The 19202-nt window shown below is 38.7% G+C and overlaps 2 protein-coding genes across 3 annotated transcripts in view; both read left to right on the top strand.

Moving 5' to 3' along the window:
- Positions 1-25: 25 nt before the first annotated feature.
- anxa4 (annexin A4) lies at positions 26-10124 on the top strand. 2 transcript variants are annotated; one of them, XM_003444308.5, is made up of 13 exons: positions 26-182; positions 1242-1290; positions 1982-2069; positions 2779-2873; positions 4454-4567; positions 5318-5408; positions 6227-6306; positions 7077-7133; positions 7231-7324; positions 7524-7619; positions 7981-8039; positions 9559-9681; positions 9912-10124. In XM_003444308.5, the coding sequence occupies exons 2-13, from the start codon at positions 1282-1284 to the stop codon at positions 9966-9968; spliced, it is 963 nt and encodes a 320-aa protein (XP_003444356.1). In that variant the 5' UTR covers positions 26-182; positions 1242-1281; the 3' UTR covers positions 9969-10124. The 2 variants fall into 2 exon arrangements, with proteins under 2 accessions (XP_003444356.1, XP_025765204.1); XM_025909419.1 differs by lacking the exon at positions 26-182 and adding an exon at positions 958-1145.
- Positions 10125-13157: 3033 nt separating this feature from the next.
- Positions 13158-19202, top strand: part of prlhr2b (prolactin releasing hormone receptor 2b) — a 29878-nt gene continuing 23833 nt past the window's right edge. The window contains exon 1 of the mRNA XM_025909418.1: positions 13158-13216. The gene's annotated coding sequence lies outside the window, so the exon portion shown is untranslated. The remainder of the gene's footprint in view (positions 13217-19202) is intronic.

Here is a 19202-nt window from a genome sequence, read left to right as displayed (position 1 = left end):
TGCCTTGGCCGACATTCCGCCGCTCCGCGAACGCACCCCAACGCAAACGACCCTGCAAAAAACTGACGTCCGTGGGAGGTGCAAGAAAAACAGCTGGTAGTTATAAGCTGTAGAGTTCGCTGGACTGTGACGCTCTACCTTCGTGTCTGACTTCAGGCTCAGTAGATTTGTCTCCGGGACAGGTAAGCTATACTTTAGCACCGGTCAGTCATTTATTTACGTTGTTTTGCGGTGTGACTTTGTTAGCATGGAGATTAGGCGGGAGCTCCTCTGTCTGTCTGTCTGAAGGGTGTGCCCACTGAGTTAAGACAAGTTAACTGTAAAGTCTTCTGCTTCCTGACTTTTTAATCGATACGATGCACTCTTTATATTTCGTATCTAACCACGTCTGAACCATAGATCTATAAGGCATCGATCAATAAGTTTCAGTTTCAAGAATGTCTTTGGCACTATGAGTCTATTTCGTTTTTGAGCTTCAGCTTTCAGTTTATCCTTTTCTGTAAATTCATTGGCAGTCCACTTGCCCGCTTTCGGAGAATCAAAGCCGTAAGAATCAGCGTGAGCAGCCCAAACAGGTTTACTAACAGGAAAACTATAATCCAGCAGTTGTTAAAACTTTTCCCACTCCGTGCACGATCAAGTGCAAGAGTTTACCCTGAAAAGCAAGCTCTTTGTTTGTTCACGCAAATGAGGATTTTTATATTAGGTTTCACTTTTGCGCTTTGACAACAGCAAGAAACGCAAGAATTGCTTCATATTTACATTAGCCTACACACCGCTAAGGTGTGGCCCTTACCCTAAGTGCAGAGTTTAGGCTCCCGTGTTTGAATATCAAATATCTCCACAGACAAATACTGGGAGATGAGTCATGTTATGTATAATTTATGGTAAAAACATGTAATGTGCTGGATCATAAGTGGATGGAAGTGGACAGGGTAAGTTGATCTCCACAGGGATAAAACCAGGTGGGAGTGTACCAGGTTTCCTCTCGGAGTAATTACAGGTGTATCCAAACAAACACAAGTTTAATGAGATAAGCTCCCGGGAAACCACCACAGATGTAGGACACATGAGAACCTGTGACGAAATGTCGTGTGGTGGAAACCCTCTGTGAGATGATGACCTGCATACAATATTGATCAAAGGTTAACGAAGGCCACATTCAAACCTGCAACATCTTCCTGCCCCTGCAGTGTAATAAAGTACTCATTGTGCATTTTTTTTAATCTGTTCTTTTGTAGCTTTCAGGACCTCCAGTTTGAAAATCTACACTCTTCTACAATGGCAGCAGTAAGTCTCTCTCTCAGCTGCATGGTCATGTAGTCAGTGTGAATTTGCATCACCCGTAGGGAGTCATTGTACTTTCGACACAGCAGAAATGACAGGCAATTCAAATTAAAGAAAGGGTAAAGGTTTAGCAACCCGTGATAAAGGTAGTTTATTAGATTGTTTTGTTTTGCTTTGTTTTTATGTTCAATGCAAGTTCCCTAAACAAGATTATAGAGCCCTTACAATTCAATCCTGGTTTTTAAAACTGTAAAATAATCTAACACTCATGAATAGACGAATAATTATGCATTGTAGCACATATGCCTTTGACTTTAGGATAAATGATCAATAATCAGACATACTTTATTACACATATATTTTTAATTAGTTCTGTAAAATGTTTACAAATGCTTGTCTGCTTATCTTTACTTTTCTACTTACTGAAAAAGATGGAATTTGCGATAGGCAGATAAGCTTCTGAGAAATGGATACTGGCTTTAAAAGTGGCTCTTACACAGATGTGTTAAACTTATTCAAGCAAATTGATGTCAAAACATCAAGTCAAACCCTTCACATGTGTACATAGTGATAATTTTTTTTTTTTTAATGGCAGGAATGGGAAAAATGATTGAGTTGTACTTTAAGCTTTGTGTTTGCTTATTTAATTTCTGTTTAATAGATTAATAATCGTAGTTTTGTCATTTGTAATCAGATCGGAAACCGTGGAACCGTGACTGAAGCCGCTAATTTTAATCCCGACGCAGATGCCCAGAAGCTTAGAGAAGCCATGAAAGGAGCTGGTGAGTGATCCAACATCATTGTCACCCACTGACCATCAGCTAAAGATATCCTTAGACCTCTATGGGGAAAAAATAAATTCTCCTTGGTCTCTCCCTTCTTCTGAAGGAAAGTTTGAAAACTAATTTCAACATTGCACAGTGCTCACGCAGTCATGGGGTATCTTAGTGTTTCCTTTATAGTCCATTTGTTTAGTCACTGTCACAGTAAAAGATTACCAATCTTTAACCTTTGTGTTTTACAACATTTTCACTCCTGATAAGGAAGGAAATGAGTCTTGCTTATCATGCAGGCTGTAGTAGTAGACTAGCTTTGTCATGGATTATACTGTTTTAAAGCCAAGCAGGGAGATACTGTGTAGGTGCTATGTAGATACCCTCTAACATTCAGCATTTGGTAGTGTTAACAAATTCAGCAAATTCATGGAGAGGAATGTTTAAGCTGTTAGGATTTGATACTCTAATAATCTTCTCCTGACTCTTGTTTGAGCTCCATTGGAAACAGATGGTTTCTATGGCCATGGGAACAAACAACCTTGTGTTAGGATAATTTCCAGGCCTGCAGCAGTGTCGCCCGACTCTACGGCCTACGTAAAATGACCGAACCTATGCTTTTAAATGCATTTCAGCAAAAGAAATAAATATGCTTCTTTTATATCATGATTGACAGCGGTTAAGATTACATAACCTGAGTCTATGAAATTTCTTTCAGGCACTAATGAGGCAGCTCTCATTGAGATCCTGGCCCACCGTACTATTGCCCAGAGGCAGCGCATCAAAATGGCCTACAAACAAACAGTGGGGAAGGTGAGAGGCAGCAAACATGCTCCATTCATAACTGAAGATGTGTGTGTACTCTCACTGTCCTTATTATAGGTGGGGTAAGGTGATAAGGTGCAAGTTAACCTTTAACTGCAAAGCAGAAATAAATAACTCTTGCAAATAAAGGTTAATACAGAGAGGGGCTTGTGAGTTTTCTAGAATGGGAAGGTCTGAGTCAATAAAAAACACAAGCTGAACCCACAGAGATGTGTTACCCACTGTCACTTCGGTTGTTTCCTGATTATGGGGCTCAATATATTAACAAAACGGGAAGCCTGAGATCTTTATTGTATTGACATATTAAGATAATATTTATCTCCCTGCACACTGTACACAATGCACATCTGGTACAAAGTCATTAAAAGCAACTGAAAGTTCATTGAGGGGAGCTATGGGAACAGCAGAGTGAGCAGAGTTGTTGCAGTCAGGAAAAGTGAGTCATGTTGCACACGTGGACACCCACACGGGGAAGGGGTGGGGCCGAGTGGAACAAGCTCCTCTTTTCATCAAAACTCTTTCCAAGAACCACACCCTCTAGTGGAGACCCAAATGCTGTTGGAATGAGTGAAGTCATGGTCAACATAAATCCATTTCACTCAACTGAATGTTGTAGACAGTCTGCGTTTGTTACACTGGCACAGCCTAATAAATTCACTTAAATATTCAACTTAAGTTTTTTTTATATCACGACAAATCACAACAACAGTCATCTCAAGGTGATTTATATTCTACTTCCATAGTCAAAGCCCCTATAATAATACGGAGAAAACCTGAGCAATTAGGCGACCCCCTATGAGCAACCACTTGGCAACAGTGGGAAGGGAAAACTCCCTTTTAACAGGAAGAAACCTCTGGCAGAACCAGGTTTAGGGAAGGCAGCCATCTGCCATGAACGGTTAGGGGTGAGGGGAGGGACCAAAAGACAAAAACACACTGTGGAGGGCAAGAGATTAATAATAACTAATGATTAAACACAGAGTGCTGTGTAAACACACAGAGAGTGAAAAGAGGTGAGTAAAGCTACCCAGCAGCCTAGTCCTATTGCAGGATAGCTAAGTGAGGATTAGATTCACCTGTTCCAACATAACTACATGCTTTATCAAAAAGGAAGTTTTTAACCTAATCTTAAAAGTAGAGACGCTGTAGAGACCTGAATCCAAGCTGGAAGCTGGTTCCACAGAAGCAGGGCCTGAAAGCTGAAGGCTCTGCCTCCTGGTCTACTTTAAATATCCTGTGAGTGAAGTGCTCCATTGGGATGATATAGTACATAAGCTAGACTCTAATTATTCAACACATTGTATGTGAGGAGAAGGATTTTAAAGTTGATTCTGGATTTAACAGGGAGCCAATGACAAGGAGCCAATATGGGAGAAATGTGCTCTCTTTGTAGACACTGTCAGTATTCTTGCTGCAGCATTTTCAATCACCTGAAAGCTTTTCAGAGGGTTTTTAGGACATCATGACAATACTTACAATACTTTATTACTTCTAATACAATAGAAGTAATAAATGCAGGACTAATTTTAAAACAATAAGAACATTCATCTGTTTCCATCCCCCTTCAGGACCTGGCTGATGATCTGTCCTCAGAGCTGAGTGGGAACTTCAGGAGTGTTGTTCTGGGTCTGCTGATGCTGGCGCCTGTATACGATGCCTACGAGCTCAGAAATGCAATGAAGGTGAGTGAAGAGGTTTTTGATTGAGCTGCTAGTCTTGTAATTGGAAGGTTACCGGTTCGAGCCCCAGCTTGGACAGTCTTGGTCGTTGTGTCCTTGGGCAAGACACTTCACCCGTTGCCTGCTGGTGGTGGTCAGAGGGCCCGGTGGCGCCAGTGTCCGGCAGCCTCGCCTCTGTCAGTGCGCCCCAGGGTGGCTGTGGCTACAACATAGCTTGCCATCACCAGTGTATGAATGTGTGTGTGAATGGGTGAATGACTGGATATGTAAACCGCTTTGGGGTCCTTAGGGACTAGAAAGGCGCTATATAAATACAGGCCATTTACCATTTAGTAATGCACCTGTATATTTTCCTATTGTCCCCAAGGCCAACATGTATTATCTGTGTATGCAAAGTCTGTTATTTTTATGTCACACAAATCATCATTTATGTTCACAGTCTTTAAATGACACACCTCTGTTGCTGTTATTTACATACTGTAGTTTATTTTGAGCTAATCCTGCACACAGTATCAGCCCTCTGCTGTTTTACAAATATGTATTAATCCGTAGCTCAACTTGTATACATGTATACTTAAACAGTTGCACTGTTTATAACAGTGTGAAGCGATTTGGGGAAAATATTGAAGAAATTTGCTTGGGACTGGGAACCTCAGGAAGTGGGATTATGTGACAATAACAAATATACTGAATACCGCCAGCCTTTTCCTTTAATTCCCAATGTGCAGCTTACGGCATACTGATTTATTACAGGGGGCTGGAACCGAAGAGGCTTGTCTCATCGATATCCTCGCCTCAAGGTCAAATGAGGAAATAAAACTCATCGACGACGTCTACAAGAAAGGTAAGAGTGTCACCTCCTCAGGTCTCTCTACCAGCTGGTAGCAATGATATATGATATTGTGTAGCACCAACAAAACTCTGTGTTTTGTTAGGAGTTGCAACGACCTCCTTTATTAGAAAACACTGGATGTTGTAAATTATTCATAAAAGCCACTGCTGCTCTCTGTGTGGCAGTTTATTGTTGCTGAATTGTTCCTCTGTGGATGAAATGAGAGTAGCTGGAAAGTATTTATAAAGTGGTTTTCAGTAACCTTTCCTTGAGTGATTTGTCTGCTTTGTTGTGTTGTTCTATAGAGCATAATAGTTGGACATTTTAGATTAAAAACAATGAATATTAACTGAACGCGAATGTCAATATTTGGCTTCTGAATCTGTTTTTTGTTTTTGTTTTGTTTGAATCTCATAGAAATCTGGATTATGGCTCCCTTTTAAGCCTGCAGTAAATATTATTCTTCCCACGAGCTGTTGCTCATAATGTAGAAATCTGAGAATCTACTATATTACTTGTGTCTAACACGCCTCCTGCGGTATAAGCCATCGACAAGAATCCTCCAGAGTGCTCAGTCTTGATCTACTGTATGGCTAACGTTTACATGAGAAGCTGTTATTAGTGCCTACGGTAGTTGGACACATTTACTGACTGACTGAACTAGTTGAGCAAGTAGCAACTTAACAGCATCTTTCTTACGAGTAGTAACAACCAACAGAGCCTAATATACATTTAGTGAACTACATGTTTAGTGGTAAGTGTAATTTTAAAATAAAAACTAAAAAAGTGCAATTTCACATGATTTTATGTCTTTTTTTTATTAATGGCAGAATATGAGAAGAAACTGGAAGATGATATAATTGGGGATACATCTGGAATGTTTCAAAGGGTTTTGGTCTCTTTACTCACGGTGAGCAAACTTTGACCCATGACCTTTTTATAGTGTTATTCAGTGTGCGAAACGCTGGCCAGAGACGCAAAAGTAGACAAGCAATTACACCGTCCAGACCAACTGAATTTTCTAATATTTCCAATGCTTATCTGAACTTCACTGTATCTCCAAAACGTGTCACAAAAAAAAAAAAGAAGTCATTTGTTGAACATTTTCTGATGTAACTGCCCTAAATCCTCATCCAGCAAACCGCTGCTCTGTTCCGGTTTGCTTACAAAGCTTTTATCGGACGTCTGATCATTTACAAAGCTGACATAAGTGAATATTTATCTATTTTGCATTTTTACCAAACTGTGTTAATCCAAAGAACGGACACTGTTTGACAGCTTTAAGTTAAAATTCATCGAAAATAAACAACAGAAAAATAAATTCGGCTTGTTTTAAAATTTAGAACTTTTGCAATTTTAGCAAACAAAAAAGTAAGAAAACAAAACATTTTGGACTTTAGTGTGGTATTTGCATGCAGCATCGCAAATACTACCATTGTCAAATAGAACAAAGCCAAGCTGTGTAGATTATAAGTATGAAGTATTAACCTCCTGGTATTTACTAGCAGGTTCAGCCTTACTTGTAAAATGTCAGTTGAACCTTTATCTAATATCTTTTCTTCAGGGAAGAGGAAGAATGAGTCACTTCTGCATAATAAAATAACCAGTTAATATTACTTTTTTCTGTTGCTTAATCTTGTACGCATGTTCTCTTGAGCTGACACATCTCCTGTTTTGCAGGCTGGACGGGATGAAGGCACCACAGTGGACGAGGCCCAGGCTATTCAAGATGCCAAGGTAAAGGTTCAGGTCATAAGGGAAAATGGTGTATTTAACTCCTCTGTTACACAGGCGTAGAGACTGGTTGACAACAATTTTATGTCTGTGATTGTAGGAAATCTATGAGGCTGGTGAGGCTCGATGGGGCACAGATGAAGTTAAATTCCTCACAGTGCTTTGTGTGAGGAACCGAAACCATCTGCTGCGAGGTACTATAAATGCTTTGTGTCATGTGAAAATACTTTGCATTGCCTCACTTCCTTAAATTGGTCACCAAAGGAATTTGAGTTAATGATTATATCAAATTTATGACCAAAATCACTTGTTAAATCACATAATCTTTTAATTAGTGAGTCATCAGGTCACTATTGGCAACTTCCTTATGAATCATGTTATTTCCCGCTCCAGTGTTTCAGGAGTATCAGAAGATTTCTGGAAGAGACATTGAGGAGAGCATCAAGAGGGAGATGTCTGGCTGCCTGGAAGACGTCTTTCTGGCTATAGGTGGGTCTTTTCAGTTACGTGATCCTTCAGATGAAGTCTAAGATACACGTGGGTTCAAAATAGCACAGAAATAAATAAATAAGCAAGCTTACAATATTTGCTGCTGACTTACCAGGTGGTCTGTGTAAAGTTTAGTGCAGAAACACACAAATACACTGATCAGTGGACACTAAATATTTAAAAATCCACAAAATTAGGAATTGCAGGTCGACTGAAGGCCTACTTTTCAGTCACAAGAGATCAAATAAATGCTGCTGTTCACATTTTTTTTAATATATTAATCAAGTAGAATAAATTGTTTTTCTGCATCATACACTACGATTTGCATCTTATGCGCAGTTATTTGTTTTCTACTTTGCAGTGAAATGCATCAGGAACAAGCCGGCTTTTTTTGCTGAGCGATTATACAAATCAATGAAGGTAAATATTTCATGCAGTGATACATAGCTACTTTTCTTTCTTCCACTTCCAGATCTATCATAAAACAACCACAAATATAAAGAATGACTTCTATTAAGTGCTACTGTATGCAAGAGCCTCCTGTCACCCCCTCATTTCTGTATATTTTGCTAGGAAAATGGAAATGGGTTCAGAGATTTATTAAAATGTGTGCAAACATACATGGAAATACAGCATATAAGGCAAAAACAGAGCTTGTGCAATTATAATGAGCCTGCAAAGTCAATATTTGGTATGACAACCTTTATACTTCAACACAGCCTGAACTCTCTCAGACAGTTTTTCTTGTAATTTCTTTAAATAGTCTGCAAGTATAGTTCAACTCTGGATGTTGGCTGCCTTTTGTCCTGTTCTCTGCTTCATTAATGTTGAAGTTGGACCTCAACATTAATGGCTTCTTGACAGCTATTGAGCTCATTTCTGATGAGGGTATGGCAAACAATAGATTGATCAGCTGAAGAGCGGGATGTATCTTTCAGGTCCTGTGGCACATGGCCCACTATGGTATATAAAACACTTATATTTACCTATATACCTATATAACTATATTTTTCCTTCTTCAAACAGTACTTGTCTAACATTCACACACTCTAAAGAATGCATCAGGGGAAACTTGGAGTTCAGTATATTTCCCAGAAATATTTAGCCATGCAGACATGCATCAAACCACCGACCACTCAGTTGGTAGGCGACCCCCTCTACCTCCTGAGATGCAGCCAGCCTTGCATCAGGTCTTTGTTGGATTTTTTTTTTTTTTTAAATTTCTTAAGGACATGACTTTCAGATACTGTTGATCTGATGTAGATGGTTTCTTAAGCCTGCCACTTTTTCTTTTGTTCTCACAGTTTCTTCCAAATTTTTAAGGACACACTGCACAGCATGCTGAGATTTGCCCAGGTTTCAGCTAATAGCACCTTGTTGGTACAAAAATACAATTTCACACCTGTCAAACTTTGTCATTTTTGACATTACTATTATTATTATGTTTTTGTAGGTTCAACTAAAGGAAAAGGAGCAAATTGTGTTTTTGAACAAAAACAATTTTTGTGACAGGCTGTTACTGTAGCCTGTCACAAAATGCCTAAAGACACAATTTAAACTTGGTTCTTTGCTAAGCTTCCCTTAGATTTTTTTATGCTTCTATAATTCATAGTTTAGTGTTAAGTGGTTTGAACAAACAAGCAAACAAAAGACATTGCTGTGAAAATGGAAATGAGTGGAAAAATCAACCATTGTCCAAAGGAAAAAATCTGAAAGACCTTCAGAGAGCCTGAATAATGATTGCTCAAAACTACTTTGTACAAGGAAGTCAGGCGTCTTGGAAGTAAGAATAAAAATAAAAGTGGCTCAAGATTTTTGCACAGCACTGTATGCCATAATATATTATGAATTAGGCCAAAACGAAATCAGTCCGAGGCTGTTATAGTCTGCGACAGAGTCCAGTGCAGTACAAATACAGTTTTTGTTTCTCTCTTTCCAGGGCCTGGGCACTACAGACACCGTCCTTATCCGGATAATGGTAGCCAGGGCTGAGATTGACATGTTGGACATTAAAGCACAGTTCCTGAAGATGTATGGAAAGACTCTACACTCCTTCATCAAGGTGAGGCACCAAAGACGGGGGACGGTAACGCCCTGTCGTAAGCAAAAGCTTTGCAATACATCAGCTGGGGTGTAATATATGCACTTCTGACTTTATGTAATGTCCTTATGTTGTTTTGAAATGTTGCAAGATAATATTAAAGAGAATTCTTGGGGGGGGGGGGGGCGTTCAGAAGCCTTGAAGTCTTAAAAATATGCTCTTCTTTTTTCTTTTTTTTAACCCCCCCCCAGGGAGACACATCTGGTGACTACCGCAAAATTCTGCTCCAGCTCTGTGGAGGCGAGTAAAGAAAATGTCACTCCAACATTCAGCCATGTGTTTACTCTGGAATCTACAACATTGGCTTTTTTATTACAGTTTGTTCATCTGTGCTTTTTACATTTCGCTGTGCCTTATTTGACGCTTTCTAAAAACAATTAAACCAAAGATCAGTGAACTGTGCAGAGATTTGTGTTTTTTCTTGTCCTTGTTGTTGATGCTGTGTTAAGGATTCATTAATTGCATTATAGAGAGTGAAATTTATATGCTTTCCACATCTTTAAAAGCAACAAAAAGATGGATGTTGCTGGCATCTAGCTGTTTTTACAGTGCAGCATTTTCATCACCATCTAGTCAATGAAGTCCATTTGTTTAATTGGTAGCAGTTCCTCATTTGCTAAGTCAGCCCTTTATCATTTGATTCAATTACTTAACAAGATGCTATCTTGATTTGGGAGGCAGTACTGCATGCTCTAATCAAGTTATAGGGAATGTCACATAAAGTATAAACTTACAGCTCAGTGTCTGAAAAGTAAGCCCAGGTAATGCTGTAGTGTGCAGCGGTCAAGGTGAACACTAGGTGGAACCAAAACAACTCTAAATAGGAGCTGTGAGCCCATAAAAGTCAAGTCAATGAAGAGGCATCTTTAAACTTCCATTCTCAGCTGCAAAAAGAAGTCTGATTTTATAGATATTTGAAAAATGCCATTACTTGCTTCATTTATGACCTCATGGTCTCAGTTACTAGTTTCAGTTCTTCTTCAGTGAAGCAAGACGTTCATTTTCTTATATTTTGGTCACTTCTAATGCAAAATGGATGAAAAAGCAGAGTATGCTTTATGGCGGTCCTAGTGAGTGATCAGTGTACAAAATGAGAATGCACTGGTCTCCAGATCCATGACATCCTGACATCCATATTTTCTGTAATGTTTGTTTGTTCCCTGGCCAATCTGGTGACATGTTCTACCGTATAAGCGGGCTCCTTGCTATTTCATCTGGCCTGTTTTTATAGCATGAAACCGTTTAAGAAGGAAAATAGAAGGCGTTTTTAAGGCTGTCTTGAAGTTTTAGAGGCCCCAAAAGGCTGCTGTGTTGTTTAGCGCTGCATACTTATCGTGCAAAGTTTGTGCCCCTTTATTGATCTCTGTCTTATTACAGGTGTGTAAGTTCTTTAAAACATTTTAAATTTGTAATGTCATTTTCTGCCTTATCGCATTGTTATATATATATTGTGATACAAAAGCTTTCAAAGAAATCATTTTGTTTTATTGCGTTCAGTTTAATCCTTTTTTACAAGCACCTTTGGTAAGTTCTATTCACAAGACAGAAAGAGGATTTGGTATTTTACTGTGTACTGTAATATATGAGCTAATCAAGGTAAACATTATAAAAGACCACTTAGAAAGAATGACTCGACAGGACATATGTAACTACAGCAAAAAACGACTAGACAGGGTGACAATAAGTCGATACAGCAAACTCAAGCGACGACACTTTATATCTCGAGGAATGCACCGATAGCAAGGTCACACACGGAGGTCATTTCTTTATATTTACTTCAACATGTTAATAATTATCCCTAAATAGTCCTGTGTAGGTGAATGAACACAGCACTGCAGATGTACCAGACAGTGCAAGAGAAATAACAGCAAAGCAAGAAAACCTCCGGCAAACCGTATGTGCTAATGCATACTGTACACTCAGCCCTCTGCTGACATAAGTGGGCGGTAAGCTGAGACAGAAGATCATTATCAACAATAAGGATTTGCCAATAAGTAAAAAGGTATGCTGCTTTGGCTTCAGGACCAATGTGGCTGTTATGTTACTGTAAAAGGTGGAAATATGGAAAAGTGTTTCAGGTTCACAGTAACTTATGCAAGACTGAGAAAATGAACGTATATGCTTGTTTCTTAAGGTGAATTGGCTTCATAAACCACAAGTGTTTTTCCTTTTTTATATACATTCAGTTTCAGATTTGCTTTATTTGCGATTCAAGCCTCATACGGTACACATGCAGGAAGTAAAAGACAACACTGGTTTTAAAGAGGACTTGACTGACATGTTACCACTGAGCTTAAACTACCAACATGCAGTCAACAGCATGCTGAATGAAAGAAGTGAATGAGTAAACAAATATGCATCATGTTCTGCTTTGACATTTACGATGACAAGAAGCTTGAATTTCTTGGAGCATCTTCCAGAAAGTATGTGAAGGGAAAATGAAAGACGTAAAAAGAATTTAAGAGGGCGGCATGGTGCCGTGGTTCGCTGTGTTGTCATGCCAAGAAAGTGGTGGGTTCTCTCCAGGTAATCTGGCTTCCTGTCACAGTCCAAAAACATTCATGTTATATTAATAAATGGTTATAAATTGGCTGTAGATGTGAGTGTGAATGTGATACAGTGGCATGACCCTCTTGGCTCATGACAGCTGGATAAGCGAGTTGCGACCCTGAATCAGGTAAGTAAAAGAAAATGATCAGATGATGGGTTTAAAGAAGAAAAGCAGTTTAGCGCTAGTAAGGACCTGATCATTTTAGCAAAAAAGCAGATTCTCCTGAATGCCACATATTCGGTCACATTTTAATTGTAACCTCGCCCTCTAGTGGCTATATGCAAGCTACCACACTGGCAAGAACCCAGGTGACTCACATTTGTTTTCCTGTTGTGATAATTAATATGAATTTTAAATAAGACTTTTGTGTGACCTTTGCACAAATATTATTGTAGCTATGACAAAGTAAGTCAAACCCAAAGCCCATCTTTATCTAAGCTTCACCAAAGTGTTTTTTTATGCGTAAACCTGACAACCTAAAAAGTGAAATTGGGTGGTCATTACATTTACAAGACTCTAACTTGTAATTTGAACAAAATAATTATATGTTTCTATGTTGAACATAATTTAATCTGCATGAAATTCAACATCTTAATACTTGTTATTAATTTATTCTTACTGAGATGAAGTGATACAGTCTAGCAAGGGTGGTTAGCAGTGTTGGGACTAACGCGTTATTAAGTAACGCGTTACAGTACCTACGTTATTATTGTGGTAACGAGCACGGTAACTAGTTATTATGCCAAAACCAGGAACGCGTTACTCGTTACTGGGATTTAGATAGGCTCGTTACTCGTTACTTCGTGTGGTGGATATCGCGGAGCTTCCACAGATTCAATAACATTAGCAAGTGGTGGAAGCCAGCAGGTGGATGAAGGAAAAGGGAGGCAAGAGGAGAGACCCGAAGTGGCCGCCGGTCCGAGTGTCAGGTGAACTGAACTTCAGGTAAGAAGTTATGACCTGCAGTCTATCAGAGTCAGATATAAACCAAGTTTAGGTGGAGTTTATTTTCGGTATTCTGACATTTTCGTACTGCGTGCTAGCTAGCATGACGGAGTTTCTATACAGCTGGGTGGGTGCTATGTTACTGATGTTGAACTTTATTTTGTTCATAAGGTTAATTATTAGAGTTGCCAACCGTCCAGTAAAAAACAGAATCGTCTGGTATTCAGAGAAAATATTACGCGTTTCGTACTGAGGTGAAAAGGAACACAGTTTGTCCCGGACTTCAGCTACAATGAAAAAGACACAAAGCTGAAGCTGCACAGCTGCCTCTTCTTCTCTCATTCGCTCCTCTCCTGTTTCTACTTCAATCATGAAACTGATCAATGATCAGCTGATCGGCTTTGCTCTCTTGTTTATTTATCGCCCACTTTGCGCCAGAAAGAGGAAACCAGTGGATGTCGTGTTAAACAACAGCAGCACGTTTAAGCTTGATCAGCTGTTGTTAGAATTTATTTAATATTAATTTCTAGTATCAGCTGATGTTTGCTGGAGCCACAGCTGTAAAGCTGCTGGTCATGATATCGGTTTGTTTATCTGGTGAGAGGGAAACATGCAGATGAAACCAGGAGATGTCCTTACTGAATCATCAGAGCTGAACAGGTGATGTAGAAACAGGTTTACCTTTTAGGTGACATGAATGAGTTGAAGGGAAGTTATGAACTGTTTCTGAGAGACAAATAACACCAGGATCCTTTTCTAAGTAGCTGACAGCTGGTAACTGTGCAGGGGCGGGTCTAGCAAAGTGTTGCCAGGGGGGCAGGTAGGGCATTAACAGGGAAAGGGGGGGACAAGGAAATACTTTTCTTTATTATTCTCATTTAAAATGTCTAGCTTTAAAAAAAAATAATTATCTGAGTCTTACAACAAACAATTGATAGATTGATACATATATACCATCAGAACAGTGTACATCACTGTCACAACAGTGTTTATTTTCATTCAAAGGCTTTATGATTTTTCCTATAATGGTGGGCCGGTCTCTAGTCAAAATGCCTGGGACGATTTTTTTGTCCCAGTCCAGCTCTGTATGCAGCTCATCTGCAGTCTGGTGTTACCTACATCTTCCTATTCAGAAGGCAGAATTTCCAAGTTCTGAGTACAATCAAAAGCACCATGACTGCAGTTTTTGTGTTGGATGTAAAAAGCAGGCTAGAATCATGGCGGTGGTCAACGACGGTCCAGGCGTGGGATTTCTCTCGTGGAAATGTGCACATTATTTTTTCCTTTCTGTTGGTAGGTGGCACAGTGCACTTGTGGCATGTAAGCAAGATAGAAGACTGACAATCTTGCTGGGTATCCAGTTACGGAAGCAACACATTAACAAGAGAATTCTGAGTAAAACCAAAGTTACTTTCCCTAGTAACTAGTTACTTTGAAAGTAACGAGTAACTTGAAGTAACTGAGTTACTTTTTTAGAGAAGTAACTAGTAATGTAACTAAGTTACTAATTTAAAGTAACTTACCCAACACTGGTGGTTAGTTACTCGATTTCACAAAATCACATGAGATTTCAAACCAAAGGAAAATCACTGGGGTTATAAGAGGCAGAAAAGCATACACACACCATCGTGCATGCACTGAAAAAAATAATCAGTGGGATAAACATAAAAAAATTATTGTAATCGGTTGCACGAAATTAAGTTAACTTTAGTTTTTTATGTTATACCTGCACACATTTTTCTGGTAACATGAACGTGACTTTTTTATGTTGTTGTTATGTTTTTCATTCCGGTCAAATATTTATAGAAACCACTTGTTTATCAGACATGAACTTTTTGTGTTAATTGTATTGGACTACTATGTGTTATATTGACAAGATTATTTTATGGTAAGCTTATTTTATTTTATAACAAATTTCTAATATATAATATATAATCTAATATATAATTGAGTGTTCAATAAATAAAACTAAATTAAGGCTGATCTTACTGTATGTACTGTACACTTTCTCTTCAATCAAAGAAAAAAGCAAAACATTTTTGAACAATGACCTGTATTTTTGAAAATACTACACAGTTGTACCAATGGACTTTCAATTCAGGCTTCCAAAATATACATGAGTCATATTTGTACAATGCATCTCTTGAAAAACATTCCACAACATTCCTCAAAGTTATCTGCTGTAACCTGGATTCAACATTGTGGGGCCTTATGACATCACGCTTATGTAAAAAATAGTTTTTTAAATGTAAGAGCCATAAGGTAATATGGCAACAGGGGTGTAATTATTAAAATGACACAAAGAAGAGACTTAAAATAACATTATAACCCACAGGCACAAAACCAAGAGACCTAAACTGATTAGTATTGGCTTGCTTCTATCACTAAACATCACAATCACTAATACTAGACCATGCAATCTGTTTGTAGTGGTGCACCTTGGGAAAAAAAATTGCAAACTGGTGAAATTGGTGCAAGGCACCATTTCCATTGAGAAAAATGGACATTCAAAGTTTGAATTTTTTTTCAAAAGAGCCATGGCTTGAAAAGTGAACACTGAACACTGCAGTAATAAAGGCCCCAAGTTGAAAAGTGCCAGAAAAATAAGTTTCACTATGTACTGCAACTTTACCAGTGCTGGCTTAAAAGAAAGGATGGTACATATTCGAAGAGGTAAACATGGTGTTCCCACATCATAACTGGAAAACTGTTCAATCGTACAGTCTGGTCCTGAAAACCTGGGCCTTCTTTGAAAGGCTGTTCCTTTTGAGCTCCATAACCAGTTTCTATAATACCTCGAAGGTATACTTTTCCAGTGGGTAGGTGAGGTTCAAAGTGTACATTAGTTCAAACAGCATTGCAGCTGCTAGGGTATAGTTATCCAAATCCTGCCAGACTCTCTGGCCTTCAAGGACCATCCCGATGTCCTCAGGGCTGCCATTGGCATCTCTTGACTTTATGATGTAAATTCCCATGGTTGTTTCCTTATTAGATCGTTGGATAATGGCTTCATCTGTGGCCTAGAAAATGCAGAATTCCAAAATTTAATTAAACAGAACACTGGTCAAAGAACATTATACCAAATCTTATTTTAATCTGTGTCACTATTCCAAAAAATGTTAACATTAACACATTAGGTGAACAAAAATGGATTCATTACAGCATGTGATTTGAGTCCTCAGAATGCTTAAAAAGGTAATGCATTTCTGAAGTGAAATCTCCATGCAAAGAAGCAGAATACTGTCAGAGCATAGAGAGGTGTTCAACTATGAACTCCACACATAGTTCTAATCCAGGTAAAAGAAAAAAAAAAACGCACCCATGGTAAATTGTGAAAATCCCAGGTGATTTTCAACGTACTCCTGGCATAGAGTGACAAGCAGCATTTTGTAAAAATTATTTTCCCTAAAGTGTATACACAAATTATTTTTTTTCTTACCTGGGCCGTGGGCTCCAGAATGTTCTGAAGTCTTCTTCCTATTTGTCCTCTTCGCCTTTTGAAGACCTTTATTAGTTTTTCAGATAGCACATCTATCTGCGAGAGTAATCTGGACTGCAGTGGCATGGTGGTAATGCGCTTAAACTCTGCATTTATCTAAAAAGAGAAGTTGTCACATAAAAATGCTGTCAAAATCTCAGATCTCACAAGGTTACATCCACACAAAGTTGTTATTTGTGTCATATTACTATTTATTAGCTATGGGTCCCATGTTGCTGAGCAGTTCCATAGTTGCCCTTACTTCCATACCACCCAAAGCCTGTTTGCAACCACAGCAGTTGCCTCCTTCTGGCCATTTTGCAGTTCTGAAAATGACCCAGAAACTTAACATATTTAACATATTTATATTGTCATTTTTTTTTTTTTTTTTATCTCTTTAAGCCCTCCTCTCAGTCTCTCTATAAATCAGTTAAAATAATTTGTTGGGTTTTTGTGTGTCTTTAACATGTTATCAGAACATTACATTCACTGCCCCAGAACATGAAATAAAGCCCCAGGTCATGCACTTCCTCTCCTAATGAGTGCTGCATAGGTGTCATGCCCTAAATAAACCGACTTTAGTGAAGACCCCCCTGAACACACACACACACACACACACACACACACACACACACACACACACACACACACACACACAGAGCCCACCCCATGGCAAACTAGCTTGTTTAACTAAAACATTTTAGGTACAACCAGTTAACTAAATGGACACAAGTTTGTTAGTCTGTATTCACTGAGAAAAAACAAGCGAATGTGACTGGGCACACACTGAAAAAAAGCTAATGCACATAATATTGTCCCGCAGCTTAAGCTAGCATTATCGTTAGTTAACTTAAGGAATGACTTGTTTTTTCCATTATGTTGCTCAACGGCAATTCATGAGAAAAACTTCCCCATCTAATGGATGTTCTCTTCGTTTCCTCTCAAACATGTAGTTTTCAGTTTACCTCGACAAAGTAAAGCTCAGCACCAAAGGTAAACGAAGCGAAGACAAAAAATGGCAGACCACCACAGTGAATTTTCCCTCGCAGAACACACCCTGGGGGGTGGAGTTTCAACAGAAAACATAACTATTTTCTGTTATTTTGATATGACTGGTTTTAAAAGACTGACCATCCTTCTAAAACAAGTGAAAGGCGTGAGACTTAATTATGTTTAAACCAAAAATATAAATAATTCATGTTGGATATATTTACTGTATTTTTACTAATTTAACAACCTCATCATTGCATTAGCTTTATGCTATAGCATTACGGTTACATTAGCTTGAAGCTCAAGGTCGTCATTTTATTTAATTTCTTTTTCTGGGCTTACAAACAGGACACACAACATTTAGATAACCGTTACACTGAATCTTGGGTCTGTGTTGAGTCTTCCAGCTGCTGACTACAGAAGCTAGATTGACCTTTTAGCATGTTTATAGTGGCTGTGGCTATGTGCTGGTAATGTTACCATGTGTGCGCAGTCACATTGGCAGCAGACATGTTTCAACAAACTAGTCATATCCCGACCCTACATTAGTTTGTTTAATGGTTAAGACACTGCAGGTACCACCACTTACTACAGACACCGATGCAAGTTTGTAATAGTCAGTTAATTTAGACTGAAAGAATATACAAACAATATTAACTCACATTATATATGTTAATTACTAATTTGCTTATCGCATAATTTCGGTTACCATTAGCTAACTGGAGCCTAACATTGGCCTTTCATGGTTTTCGATAAACAGCCCACATACCTGTAAAATAACAACACCCCAGTAAAAGTCCACATATATAAAGGGTCTACACTCTTTCTCACTGGTGTGTCAGCTTTAAAATCTTATTTACCTTCAAGTGTAAAACTCCAGATGGTAGTAGATTTTCCAAAGCGAGAGACAAAAATGGCGGACAGTGCAGCCGATTTTTCCTTTCCAGGGGGCGGAGCTTGAGGATAAAACACGACTAACTTGTTTCTTTTCAACATGATTTGTTCTAAAAGAATGAATATTCTTAAAGAATATGTGAAAATTAAAAGACAAAAATATGTTTAGACGTGAAATTTAAATTAGTCATGCTGGATATATGAAGTAATTCTATGCAAATTCAACAACCACCCTATTGCATTTTTTTCAGTGTGCTCTTGCTTTTTATTGTGGTTTAACCTGTCAAGGACAAAAACATAAAGAAAATTCTGTATCAGGCCTTGACTCCTGCTGTGGCGTGACAGTTCAGTGGCACGGTGGTTAGCCCTGTTACCTCACAGCAAGAAGGTCCTGATTTCGAATCTACCAACTAGCTGGGGCCTTTTCTGTGTGGTTCTCTCTGGGTCCTCAGCCATCCTCCCACAATCCAATTAACTGATGATTCTAAATTGCCCAAGGTGCAAGTACCCAGTACTTACATGCCATTTGGAGGCAACAAGTCAGGTTTTTGCAGTGTACTTGTTTCATTGTTTCCTGCAAAAACCTGACTAGTTGCCCAGAAAATGCACAGAAGTACAGGGTAA

This window comes from Oreochromis niloticus, linkage group LG7, assembly GCF_001858045.2.
Source record: "Oreochromis niloticus isolate F11D_XX linkage group LG7, O_niloticus_UMD_NMBU, whole genome shotgun sequence".
Lineage (NCBI taxonomy): Eukaryota > Metazoa > Chordata > Actinopteri > Cichliformes > Cichlidae > Oreochromis > Oreochromis niloticus.
This window is presented reverse-complemented; position numbering and strand designations above follow the sequence as displayed.